Below are 13,105 nucleotides of genomic sequence, written 5' to 3' on the forward strand. Positions count from 1 at the left end.
CTAGATCTTACCTTCTTAGAACCAGGAAAGATGCCAGAAGACTGAGAGGAAATTTGAGGAATGGATGTGGGAAGGAGAGAGGCTTCTTCTTCTTCTTCTTCTTCTTCTTCTTCTTCTTCTTCTTCTTCTTCTTCTTCTTCTTCTTCTTTTTTTCCCTGAAGGTACAGTTTTAGCAAAAGTTTAGCAGCTAGAGAGAATGAGGTTAAGCAGCGTGATATTTTAATGAGCCTTCCTGAGGGACAGCTGTGCATCCAGGGATGCCTAGTACAGAGGCAGGCAAGAAATTAGGGAAATTTCTTATCTCTCTCTCTCCACAGGTGCTAACACATTTCAGGAGCTTCAAAAGACTGGTGAACCTACAATATTCGATCATCTACCCCCTCTTACTCCGGGTCTTACTCACAGAGCCCCTTCTGACCACAAAAACTCAGGGCAACATCCTCCAGACCTCCCTGAGTCTACAGCACCCCAGAAGCCCAAAAAACAGTGCAACACTGCACGCCTTGTCAAACCAGTGCACAAAACTATAGACAGCAACAAAGCCACAGACTACGGAAACACCACTGTCCATCATGAAACGCCTCCGGCTTCGGGGAAGAATCTCAGCAGCCAAGGAAAACACCCAATAGCCCGGAATGAACGCTCGGCTGATGACTCCGGATCCAGTAAATCAGAGAATAGGTCAGATGGAAGCCATTCGACCTCAGCACCCAGGAGAAGCACAACCTGTAGGTCTTCAACACGGCGAACCAGAGCAACAGGGAAATCAAGTACACCAGTGAGTCCCATCAAGACCAGCACCAGGTTAAGGACCACCTCACAGAAGCCCACAACTTCCCATGACTCAGAGTCCATTAGAAAAAGTTCTTCCCCAGTGAAGTCCACAGAAATCCCAAAGACCTCATACAAGACTCCAAAGACCCCAACGGCATCAGGAGCTGAACATCACACAACTACATTTTCCTCAGACAAGTCAGTCCAGATAGCTACAGAACACATCAAAGAGGCCACATCAGCTAGGGAGAAGACCACAAGATCCCAGTCAACATCCACTGAGTATGGGGGAAAGACTGGGGCGACTAGTGAGAGAACCTCGCAAACCCAGGTGCATCCTGCAGGACATCAAACTGCATCGGTCAGTGAAAATGTGACACAGGTCTCAGCAAAGTCCACAAAACACCCAGAAGAGGCCACATCAACCACCGAGAAAGCCCCAGAAGCCCCAGAGAGTCCCACAGTATTCCAGAGGAAAACCACAGTAGCCACTAAGACCATAACAACCACAGAAACCCCAGAGAAAACATCAGTAATCCTGGAGACCACACAACCGGTCAAGGCCACAGAAGACAAGTCTACTGTTCCCTCTCCTCATTCCCATAAAACCGAGACCATACACCAGGGGATCACTGGCTCTTTGACATCCACAATGGACCTGAGACCCATCACTTCAGAAGCTCACCACCCCCAGCAGAACACCCACAGCTTACCTGGAGGCCTCCACGCTGGTGGGGAGAGAGGGGAGAATAATTCGTTCCCTGCATGGGCTATAGTTGTTGTGATCCTCATGGCTGTGATTATTCTGCTGATTTTCCTTGGCCTGATCTTTTTGGTAAGGGCAGTGGGGGTCGGGGGAGGGGCAGGAAGATACAAGAAATGGGGATTGAAGAATGATTTGCAGTTAGAATAATGAGCTGGTGTGAAATATGGGTCTGAGAGAGAAAATTTGGGAGTTGGCAATAGTCTTGGGCGTGAAGGTGATGATATAAAGACAAGGTGACCAGGGCAGAAGTGGGTTGTAGGTAGAATCTGGGACTCTGTAAATGACCCAGGCTTGGAATATGGACCCAAACTTGGATAGAATCTTGGAAAAGGAGAAGAAGGACAAAGGTACAGAATTAGGGAGAAAAGCCCTGAGGGTAGTTGAGAAAATGGAGCTGCTGGCAGTGGTCTTACTCCTCTCTCTGTCACCTGAAGGTCTCCTTTGCATCACGAGCACGCCATGTACTGACCCAGAACCCAGAGGATGCCGAGCTCGAGGATAGAGGGGGCCGCAATTCCTACCCAGTCTACCTGATGGAGCAGCAGAACTTGAAACCAAACCAGATCCCTTCCCCACCATGACCTTGAGACCTGCATCCCCAGATCTTCCAGGCTTTGCCCCTTTCCTGGAAGATGAATTAGACTACAAGTTCCTGAACTTAGAAAGAGCAGCAAAAACTGACAGACAAAAGCTGTAGCCTCCATGGGCCATGTTCTTAACTGACTAGCTGAGGAACAAGGCTGTACGGGCAACAGACGAACATTTGGAGAAGAAAGAAGAATGTAAGTGCTCTCCGTAGAAACTGGTGTAAGAATAGCGTTGAAGGACAGCAGGGGCGGGGCCAGTACAGGAGAGGGCGTGGCTTAGTGAGGTATAGGCACCGCAAAAGACAGCATTCCAAGAGTGAAGTAGGACCCTGGAAGGCAGATGTCCAGGTTTAAAAACTGATTTATTCTGTCTACCCCCACCTAAGATGCACACACTTCTGAATTCCCGAGATACTAGATATGTTCAAATTGTTTTTATTTTTTAAAAAGGGCCCCCAAATAAAGATTGAAAAGTATTTTCTTCTCTACTTTCTCTACTGCCCGGAGAGAGAAAGAGATCACATCCCTACCCTGCAAAAGATTACAAACTCCTTCACTCACGCACGGCGCTTCCCTTTTCCTCACGAGTCCCTTGGTTTTCCTGGATGTCTGTGGTGGGTTTTCTGTTCGTGGGTGGGTACACACAGGAGTTTATGTTTGCCTGCCGTCTCATCCACTAAGCCTCATCCCCAGCCTTTCCTGGTGGTGCATCTACCCAGCACTTGGCATTTCTCCATCTTTCACCGAAAGTGCGTGCTGGCTTCAACTTGCGGGAGTCACCGTTGTCACCCAACCACCCAGCCTATCCCTTCTCGTCACTCTCCACCACGCTCTGACTTTCCTTCCCACAGGCAGTTTATTTCGGTGTGCTTGGGGGATTTTCTTTCCAACTCATCCCGTTCCTTTTACCTGGTACTCAAGGTGAGGAAGGGGTAGAGGAAAAAGGAAATGGATGGAGGACAGGCGCCCTCTGCTGGGCTTCTGTAATAAAGCATGATGTATTTCTAAAGTGTGGAGTGTTGTGGACTCAGTGAACTGTCCCTGGCTCTGCGGTCTTATGGGTAACCCTGGACAGAAGAGTTTGGAGGGCAGGGCTGGAGTTCTTTGAAGGGCCAAAGAGAGCAGAGACAGAAATTCTATTGTTTCTAAAATGTGCGTTTCTGGGTTAAATGTCCGTTTTTAGGCAAAAGCTCAAATCAGTTCATTGTGGGTTTATTTGCATGGGGCCAAAATGAGGAGGGTGGGGAATTTGGAATTGATAAGAAAACTCTGTGTGAGTGTGTGTGTGCGTGCGCGCACGCACAGGCCTACACATATATAGTTGCCACAGAGGCCAGAGGCCAGTAGAGGGCATCAGATTCTCCCGGTGCTGGACTTACAGGTGGTCCTGAGCTACACAGTATGGGTGTTGGAACCCAAACTCAGGTCTCTGAAGAGCAGTGCATGTTCTTAATTGTTGGGCCATCTCTCCGGCCCCATATGCTGCATTATTAAACATCCATTATATATAGTCTGTTCACACACACACACACACACACACACACACACACAAAACCACATAGAGCAACATCCCCGCCCGAGACACAAATTCAGGAACACTAGAAAACTTCCACCAGAGTCATCACAGGAAGTGCAGGGCAGACAGGAAGTGCTGTGCAGAGTAAATGTCCTAGATAATTAAATCAGTATTTCTAAGCAGCTGTGTCTCTCTGTTAAGATACCAAAACTGTGAGTCCCACAGAACCTCACCCATCATCCACAGAGACTTGATGTCCACTGACCCTGGAGAAAGGTGCCTGACAAGGCATTCCAGTGATCCACAGGCCTTCCGGCTAGACTCCAATCTTAACCAGGCAGCAGGGTCACGGGTCACTATCTGCCACTTTTTCTCTCCCCATTTCAAGAGATTAGGGAGTCTCTCAAGGTCAGTAATTCCTGCCCTTGACATGGATGATCCTGAATTATCTGGGTTGCTTCTGGCCAGGGGGACAGGCTCTGCCGAGGGCAGGTTAGAAGCTGGTCTTCAGAAAAGAAGTATCTTAGGGACCCCAGACTTAGGTCCCTGGTAACATCCATGCCAGGCAGGGACTTCTGGGAGAAAAGGAGAAGGGTGTGTGCTTTTCAGTTGTCTGAGCCAGTGTGATTCAGCATAGGTGTCCTCACTGAGTACCCTGGGAGGGAAGCTAAAGCCCTTACCCCACCCCCGACCCTGAATTCCTCTAACTAGACAACAATAATAACAGTAACAATAACAACAACAGCCTTTCCTCTAGAGTCTAACCATCTGAGTGTAGCTCCCCTAGGGACTTTTGTCTCTCTTCACTAATTATTACCCTGAAACCCACAGGGAAGTCCTTCAATGGGGCTGGGCCCACATGAAGCACCACAGGGAAGTCCTTCAGTAGGGCTGGGCCCACTTGAGGCATAGCTACCTGATGATCAGGTCTGGAGGGAATGCACTTCATTTCTGCATGCCTGTGTCCTTGTGCCTCTTGGAGGTCACCGCAAGAAGTTGGAGTGCTCAAACCCAGAGGGTAGGTCCCAGAGCCTAGGCTGGTTATCAAAGTGCAGCTCTTCCTTCTCCTGAGGCTCCACCTGGTGGGTGAATCAGAACAGAGTTGCATCTGGACTCCCTTCTACAGGGCCTTCGTAAAACCACTCGATCACCTTGTTGACTGCCATGCTGTCCTTGCCGTCCATATCCTCCACGATAACCTTGGCACACGCCCGCCACGCTTCCACTACACGATGTAAGACCAGCTTCAACAGCTTCCATCTCAACCACATCCTCCACCACAATGTCTGTGCCAATGACGGTCTCCAGCACACTTCCTGAGGCCACCATTGTCTGAAAGAACCATAGGGTCCCCACCACTCTCGATACCGCCGATTCCTCCTCTGCAGCATCTGTTCCATTTCAGGCTCTGAGGATACTAAAGCTTTTTACTAGAGACCCCGGACAATGGCGGTGTCCTCCACAGAAACTGATAGGCCACCACCACTTCTGTTACCATGACTCCTGGAAGAGACTCCATGCATAATCTCAACAGCTCCAAATACCTCTAGTCTGGGTGTAGCCCCGTGGCAGCATTAGCAACTTTGTCTTCAGATCAGAAGGACCAGATAGCCCTTCTACTGACTGAATACCTCTCCCAAAGACAGTATTGTTTCCCATATAATAGGGCCAGTATCAATAAGCACACTGTATTTAGTCAGGGTTCTCACAGAATGTATGGAATCTCTCTCGATATATTAAGGGAATCTGTTGGGATGATTTACAGTCTGCAGTCCAGCTAACCCAACAATGGGCAGCTGTGGATGGGAAGTCCAAGAGTCGAGTCGTTGCTCAGTCCCATGAGGCTGGGTGTTTGGGCTGATCTTCTGTGCAAACTGGAATCCTGAAGATGTAGGTTCCGACAGATGTACTGGCAAGTGAGTGCAAGCAGGGGAAGAAGAGAATCTTCCTTCTTCCATTGTCCTTATGTAGATCCAGCAGAAGGTGTGGCTCTAATTAAATCAAGATCGGGATCAAAAGCCTGTCTTTCAGCCTCAAGATCTGGATCATAGGTGTGCCCTCCATCTCTGGATTGTAGTTTGTTCCAGATATAGACAACACAAATAGCCATCACACATACACCCCACAAACAGGGTCAGACCAGCTGGGTAGTTCACCCTGTCCTATAGTTCTCTAGTTTTAGTTGCTATGCGTGTTGTAAGACTGCGTTTCTGCTCGGTAAGTGAGCATGTGTGGAAAAAGAGAAAAAGCACCGTTTTAGTATCCAAATAAATTTTTGGTGACATTTATATGAGATTAATTTTCTTACAAGTTTTTATTACATCCATTTACTGACTGCAGGAGATGGGAAGCATGCATGCCACGGCTGGCACACAGAGGTCGGAGGAAAACTTGGAGAAGTACATTCTTTCCTTCTACCATGTGAGTCCTGGGGGTTAAAATCCGATCCTCAGACTCGGCAGCTGGTACCTTCGCCCACCGAGCTGTCTTGCATGCTCTAGAGTGAACAGGGCTGTGCTTCAGGTAGGTGCAGCATTAGACTGTGACATAGACTCGGTTGCCTTCAGAACCATACAGCCTCACATAGGCCAACCTTCCAGTTCCTGCCTCGACTTCCCTCTGTGATTGGCTGTAACCTGGAGTTGTAAACCGAATAAACTCTTTCCTCCCCTAAGTTGCTTTTGGTCCGGGTGTTTTATCGTAGCAACAGAATGAAACTATACTACTTAACGGAGCAGAGGGTCCTCTCTGAAAATATCCTGAAGGAAACAAGATGGCTGGTAAATCTCCAGGGAATGTGGAGTTGGCAGGAGATCGAACAGTGCTCAAGGTAAAAGGGAAACTGAGCCGGCCATGGTGATGCACACCTATAAAGCTAGCACTCACGGGGCTGCAGCTGGAGGGACAGGAGTTTGAGAGCAGCCTGGGCTACACGGAGTGACCCTAGATAAACAAACAAGCCCAGGTTGACATAAAACACTAAAGAACAGCCGGGTGGTGGCGCAAGCCTTTAATCCCAGCATTTGGGAGGCGGAGCCAGGTGGATTTCTGAGTTCGAGGCCAGCCTGGTCTACAGAGTGAGTTCCAGGACAGCCAGGGCTACACAGAGAAACCCTGTCTCGAAAAAACAAAACAAAACAAAAAACAAACAAACAAAAAACCACTAAAGAACAAGGAAGCAAAAAGAAACCCATAGAATTTGAGCGTAAGTTATTTCAACCTTCATGGACCAGTCCAGGTGACCTGTCCAGGAGTGGATCCTCACTTAAATCTAGAACCTTTCCTGTAAATATAAACCAAAATGAAATTCATCCCTCCTAGAAGGAAATACAAGTAAAATTGCCTGTCTCTTGGCATGGTACAAGGAAGAATAAGATACATATGCCTCGAGAAACAAACAGTAAACCCAACAGTATTTAATATGGCTTTCAGGTAGAGTCTCACACTGAAGGTCACTCAAAAGATCTCAGTCCCATGACACTGGAGGCTCAGCCTCCTAGAGTCGAGCGGTCTTATCACTTGGAATTTGTTTATTTATTGTTACTTATTTCTTTTAAAAAGGGTCTCACTACGTAGCACTGGCTGGCCTGGAACTCGCTACATTTACAAGGCTGATCTTAAACTCACAAAGATCTGCCTGTGTCTGCCTCGCAAGAGCCATGCCTGGTTCTTAGGTGACTTGGGCTAGACCAAAGCCTCTCACCCCGCTGGCATCAATATTCTGGTAGCACCAGGAATGTTCTTGTTTCTGCGCATGCCCATTTACTGTGCAGAAACTCAGTATTTATTTTTGTTTTATGTGTGTCTTGCCTGCAAATATATCATATGAACGAAGTACCCCAGGATCCAGATGAGGATACTGGCTCCCCTGGAACTGGGGTTGTAACTGTCTGTCTGTAAAAGCCATCTTGTGGGTGTTAGGATCCTAACCTGGGTCCTTTGGAAGAACAGACAGTGTTCTTAATTTCTGAGTCATCTCATCAGCCTCTACAAAGAGTATTTTAAAAATAATAAAAAAAAATAAATAAATAAAAGCAAAAGACTCGGCTGGGTTAAAAGCATTTGCTTTTCTTCCAGAGAAAACAAGTTCAGTACCCAGTACCCACAGAGGTGACTAGGCCCCAGGGATCCAGTACCCTTTTCTGTACCACCCCACACCAATAAATGTTGTTCTTTTATACAGGGTCTCTTTCTGTAGTCCTGGCTGTCCTGGAACTTGGTTTGTAAAAGCGGTTGGCTTTAAACTCACTGATATCCTCCTGCCTCTGCTTCCTGAGTGCTAGGATTAAAGAGGTATACCACTGTGCCTGACATAAAATTGTTTGTTTGTTTGTTTGTTTGTTTAAAGGGGAAAATGGGACCAGGTGTGGTGGTTCATGCCTTAACTCCCAGCACTCAGGAGGCAGAGCAGGTGGGGGTCTCTGTAAATTCAAGGTTATCATGGTGACTTTCAGGATAGCTAGGACTACATACACAGTGAGGTCCTATCTCAAAACAAAACAAACAAACCTCCTCAATCTTATAACCCAACTAAAAGAATCCTCAAATGGCCATGCCTGCGTGTGCTTGGGAAAACATGTATGTGTTCTCTGAGGAAGGCCATTCCTTCAGCTCGGCTTTCAGATAAAGTCTACAGGTGATACTCTCAGGGAGATCCACACAGTGTCAGATAATCTTAAATGCAAAAAGACACCAGGAGAGAAAGCCAAGGAGGAAACAAACAAAACCAAGCTGGCTCAGGTCCATAAAAACTTTCACTATTAGAAACATTAAATGCAAAATATGAAGTAAGGTTTTTTTTAAAGATTTTATTTATTTAATGTACGTAGCTGTCTTCAGATACACCAGAATTTTTTACAGATGGTTGTAAGCCACCATGTGGTTACTGGGAATTGAACTCAGGACCTCTTGAAGAGTAGTCAGTGCTCTTAACCACTGAGTCATCTCTTCAGCCCCTAGAATATGAAGTAAATGGGTTTAAATGTGTGTCATGCCTTCATAGCTTCCCAAAACATCCATGGTCAGCTTTAGGGGTGTTTTTTTCTTTTCCTTTCTTTTCTTTTCTTCTCTTTCTTTCTTTTTTTTTTTTTTTTTTTTTTTTTTTTTTTGAGGGATGGGGGTTAGATGTGTTTGTTAAGATAAGGTTTCATGTAGCCTAAGTTGGGTTCAAACTTACTATGTAGCTGAGGCTGGTTTTGAACCCTGTATTCTCTGCTTCTCCTCCCAGTCCTGGTAGTCCAGGCACATGCCATGACACCTAGTTAGGGTAAGCAAGTTGTCTGCCTCAGTTTCCCCTGAGTCTGCATGCAGCTGTGTGACAATGCTCGGCTGATGACACGTAAGCCAGTAATGTTGTCTCTCATGAAGGAAAAAGAATAAAGTAGAATTAAAGGCAGGGGCTGTAGCTCTGTGATGGTGGTAGGTCTGCCTAGCATACCGAAGGCTCAGGGTTTCGTCCCAAGCACCACACAGACACAAAAGGAAAAACAATGCTGGGTGTAATGGTGTATATGTGACTAGCACGGGGGGGGGGGGGAGATTAAGGTGGGGATCAGGGTCTGTAGTTTGAGGCCAACCTGGGCCACACGGCAAGCCTCTATCTCAGAAAGCAAACTCCCAGACCACAGAAGACAGAATGAGAAAGTGCTTACGGCATTAGTGCGTGACCTGGAAGATGAGTCATGGGGATTAATAAAGTGTTCCAAGCTTCCTGCTTTGAGGATGAGTAGACATTAGTTACATTTAGATTCTGATCAGTACATACAGTACGACTTTTGGAAAGTAGCTAAATCAAAACTCTGAATTTACATCCAAGATCTCCCCACCCCCACCCCACCCCCCATTCCAGCTAAGTCTGGATTGGGCTGGCAATGTCTGTTTCTTAGAGAGCTATCAGTTTTTCAGTTGTAGAATAAGGGAAGACTGGAACCTCACCTGTTACTGCAGCCTCTTGCCTTAGACTCAGGAGTGGCCCAGCATGGCCACAACGGAGACCTACCTCTGTGTCTTACGCAGCATGCCACATTCCTTCCTGTCTCAGACCGATTCGTTCCAAACTGCTTCACATCTCCAGATAGTGGCCAGCTTTCTCACAACAGGTCTTATTCACGAAGAATGTCCGCTCACCTGCACACTGACTGGCAGAAATGTTGCCTCTTGCATGAAACCTCTCCTCTCTCACAGGCTGACTGACCAGTGGCATTTCACCATCCTAGCAAGTGGTACTCCTTCCCCATCCCTCAAACCCCTCTGCTCATTTGGATCTGTCTGGTCACACTCATTTAGCTGGCCACATGTGCTCTGAGCTGGCAATATCCAAGTGCCCAGACCAAACTCAACACTCATAGAGGATTCAGACCATTCCTCTTCCATTAGACGCAGACTCCCAAGGCAGACCCTATGACTTACCCTGGTATAAACTAGAGAGATGCTTTGTTTGGAAGGGTGAGAAGGGTCCTAGGTGGGAAAGCTGTAATGGAGGGAACACCCATGTTTGAGAGTCAAAAGGCCTAAGGGGAGGTGACTGGCACTTTGAGGGGGGTTGATGTTTTCCTCATGATTGGGGCTTTCTTGGTCTGGAGAGAACAGGGAGAGAACAGAGAACCTAGTATATTCCTAAAAACCCTTTCTTCATATTTTACCATGTGATCCATTCTGCTCACATGTGTTTCTGCCATGACATCATCACCCACCATGACATCATCCATCATGACATTGACCATCATGTTCCAATAAACAGCCTTCATCAGAGCCAAGCATCAGGGGCTGCCCAATCTTGGATTTTAAGCCTCCTAAACTATGAGCTAAATATTAACCTCTCTCTCTCTTTTTTTTTTTTCTAAAGCTTCAGGCATTCCCCTGATTAACAGTAATTGTCAACTTGACACAGCCTAGCATCATCTGAGAGAAGTCTAGATGGAGGAATTACCTGGAGAATATTGGCCTATGGGCATATCTGTAGGAGGCCATCTTGAGTGCTGATACAGAAGGGTCCAGCCCACTGTGGGCAGCACTATCCCTAGGCAGGTGGTTTTTCACTGTATAAGAAAGCTAGCAGAGCATGAGCTGGCAAGGGAGCCAGAGAGTGAGAGATAAAAACAGCCTTTCTCCATAGTTTCTGCCTCAAGCTCCTTGTATCTCTTCTGACTTCTCTCAGTGGTGGTCTGTGACCTGGACGTGTAAGCCAAAATAATAAATCTTTCCCTCCCTAAGCTGCTTTTGGTCAGACTATTTTGTTGCAGCAACAGAGACCAAACTAAGACGAGTCCTTTGTGAGAACAACAGAAAAATGGACAAAGACAAAACCCAAAGATGGCTCTGCTGACTCTGGGTCTTCTCTCTTCCTCGGTTGATTCTGTGTGAGCTGATGAGTGTGCCGCACACCTACTATCCAGGATCCCGAGGCCCTACTATCCAAGGGCCCCTTTAGAGTCTCGTGTTTTAGTTTGCTTTGATGACGTAGGGTCCTGCCCTTCAGCTGAGATCCTTGGGGCCTCTTCTCTGCTAACGTCAAACCACAGAATTTCTTGACCAGGAAACAAATGAGCTAGAACAGGTTTCTGACCCCGTCCCTGCCTCAGGGGCGGGTCCCTTGCCTCTGACAGTCTTGATCTTCTTTCCTTTTTCTCTTCCTGTTTCAACCCAGCACAGTGCGATCATGTCATTCTTTGTCTTAGTACCATCCCCTTGACCCCCAGGTCATTGCCTTCCCAGGCTCAGTACTGTTTCCTTACATGCTCACACTTGGCAGTCTGTCAAGATAAGTGCCCAGCCTCTCCCTGGCCCACGGGAACCTATTAAGGTCTCAGTCGCACTTCAGTGATGAGAACAAGGTGACAGCCTAGTGCTGAGGACACTTGACATCTCAGGCATCTGACCACCACCTCCCCAGGTGCAAGCTCTTAGAAGAACTGAGCTCTTGGGAGCTCATCTTTACTTCCTCTTTCTCAAGAACTCCCTAGAACTTGGCCACGTTTTGGGGTCCAAGTATCTTTGCCTGCCAGCCACAGGGAGGCAGAGGAAGATGCAGAGGGAGAGCAAGCTCTGCTGCTGGCTGCTTTTGCAGTTCCTGCTTTTAGAAAGTGGTGAGTGACATTTACCTAAATGCGGATGGTCTGGCTGCTTCTGAGGAGGTGGGAGACGTTGGGACAAGCTCCTGTTCTCCCCAGAGAGAGCCATCATTTCATCTCTTCAGGGGAATGGTGTATAACTGCCCAGGAGCCAGCAATGGATATCGTGATCTCTGGTCTCACATTGCCTACAACCTAAGTCATGGCTCCACTTATTAAGCACTCTGTGTGGGACTGGCTTTCCCAGGCATTGGGTTGTATGGGATAACCTGTGTGATGTGGGCTAGATGTTTAAATAGTAAGAAAACTTGACTTTTTTTTTTAAAGATTTATTTATTTTGATTCATATGGGTACACTTTAGCTGTCTTCAGACACACCAGAAAAGGGCATCTGATCCCATTACAGATGGTTGTGAGCCGCCATGTGGTTTCTGGATTTGAACTCAGGACCTCTAGAAGAGCAGTCAGTGCTCGTAACCACTGAGCCATCTCTCCAGCCTGACTTGACTGTTTTTTAAGTGTCATTTCTCTCCTGTCTGTAACCCTAATTCCAAATCACCCTAAGTTGATCTTAGACCAAGAAGAATAGGATCTAACACTCTAGCTGGGGTAGCACAGGCCCATAATTCCAGCTACTGGGGAACCTGAGGTGGGAAGGTAGCAAGGCTTATCTCGGTTATGGAGCAAGTTCAACGGTAGCCTTGTTCATGTGGTAAGACTCTGTCTTGAGATGACGTAGCATAGAATAAAACAAGAGGCCAGAGGTGGCTCGTGGGCAGAGTGCTTACTCAGCATTCGGGAGGCCCTAGGTTTGGAAAGATAAAAAAAAAAAAAAAAAAAATCAAATCAAATCAAATCAAACAAATAGAGCCGGGCGTGGTCCCTCGTGCCTGAGGTCTCAGCAGCCAGCCAGCCAGCCAGCACTACCTAGCAGGACTCTGTCTGAAAATTTTTAAAATGGACAGAGGATAATAAGTGATCGATTGGCAAGTTAATTTTAAAGACAACACTGATCATAAAATTAAAGGAAGGCTCTCTGTGTCAGGTGGTTGTAAAGGAGACACTGTCTCAAGTAGACGGGAAGACCCTTCTGGACTCTACAAAAGAGCAAAAGTGACGACTCCAGTGGGTTTTAGCCTTACTGGGCTTTTTCCAGGAAACTTCTGATATGTTATGATAAAGGCTGGGCTACCTATTGTGTGTAAGAAACTCTCCAGTGCTTCTCAGCACGGGGACCTGTTATCTCAGCACACAGGAAGCTGAGGCAGGAAGATCAAGAGTAAGTTAAAAAAAAAAAAAAAAAAAAAAAAAAAAAAAAAAAAAAAAACAACCTGGTACAGATGAGCCCTCTCAAAAACCAAAAAGCCTTGACTGGTTTTTACTTCGGTTCTGA

The 13,105-nt window shown here is 46.9% G+C and overlaps 2 protein-coding genes across 14 annotated transcripts in view; one reads left to right on the top strand and one right to left on the bottom strand.

The window, feature by feature from the left end:
• The window catches only part of Sfta2 (surfactant associated 2), an 18,247-nt gene extending 17,928 nt beyond the window's left edge, over nucleotides 1-319 (bottom strand). For all 13 annotated transcript variants that reach the window (XR_013105373.1, XR_013105375.1, XR_013105374.1 and 10 more), the window contains exon 1: nucleotides 12-319. The gene's annotated coding sequence lies outside the window, so the exon portion shown is untranslated. The remainder of the gene's footprint in view (nucleotides 1-11) is intronic.
• The window catches only part of Mucl3 (mucin like 3), a 6,816-nt gene extending 3,680 nt beyond the window's left edge, over nucleotides 1-3,136 (top strand). Inside the window, exons 2-3 of the mRNA XM_034523719.2 lie at nucleotides 318-1,609; nucleotides 1,975-3,136. Of these exons, the coding sequence (XP_034379610.1) occupies nucleotides 318-1,609; nucleotides 1,975-2,121 (1,439 nt within the window). The 3' untranslated portion in view covers nucleotides 2,122-3,136. The remainder of the gene's footprint in view (nucleotides 1-317; nucleotides 1,610-1,974) is intronic.
• The last annotated feature ends 9,969 nt before the right edge of the window (nucleotides 3,137-13,105 follow it).

Source organism: Arvicanthis niloticus, chromosome 20 (genome assembly GCF_011762505.2).
Source record: "Arvicanthis niloticus isolate mArvNil1 chromosome 20, mArvNil1.pat.X, whole genome shotgun sequence".
Classification (NCBI taxonomy): Eukaryota; Metazoa; Chordata; class Mammalia; order Rodentia; family Muridae; genus Arvicanthis; species Arvicanthis niloticus.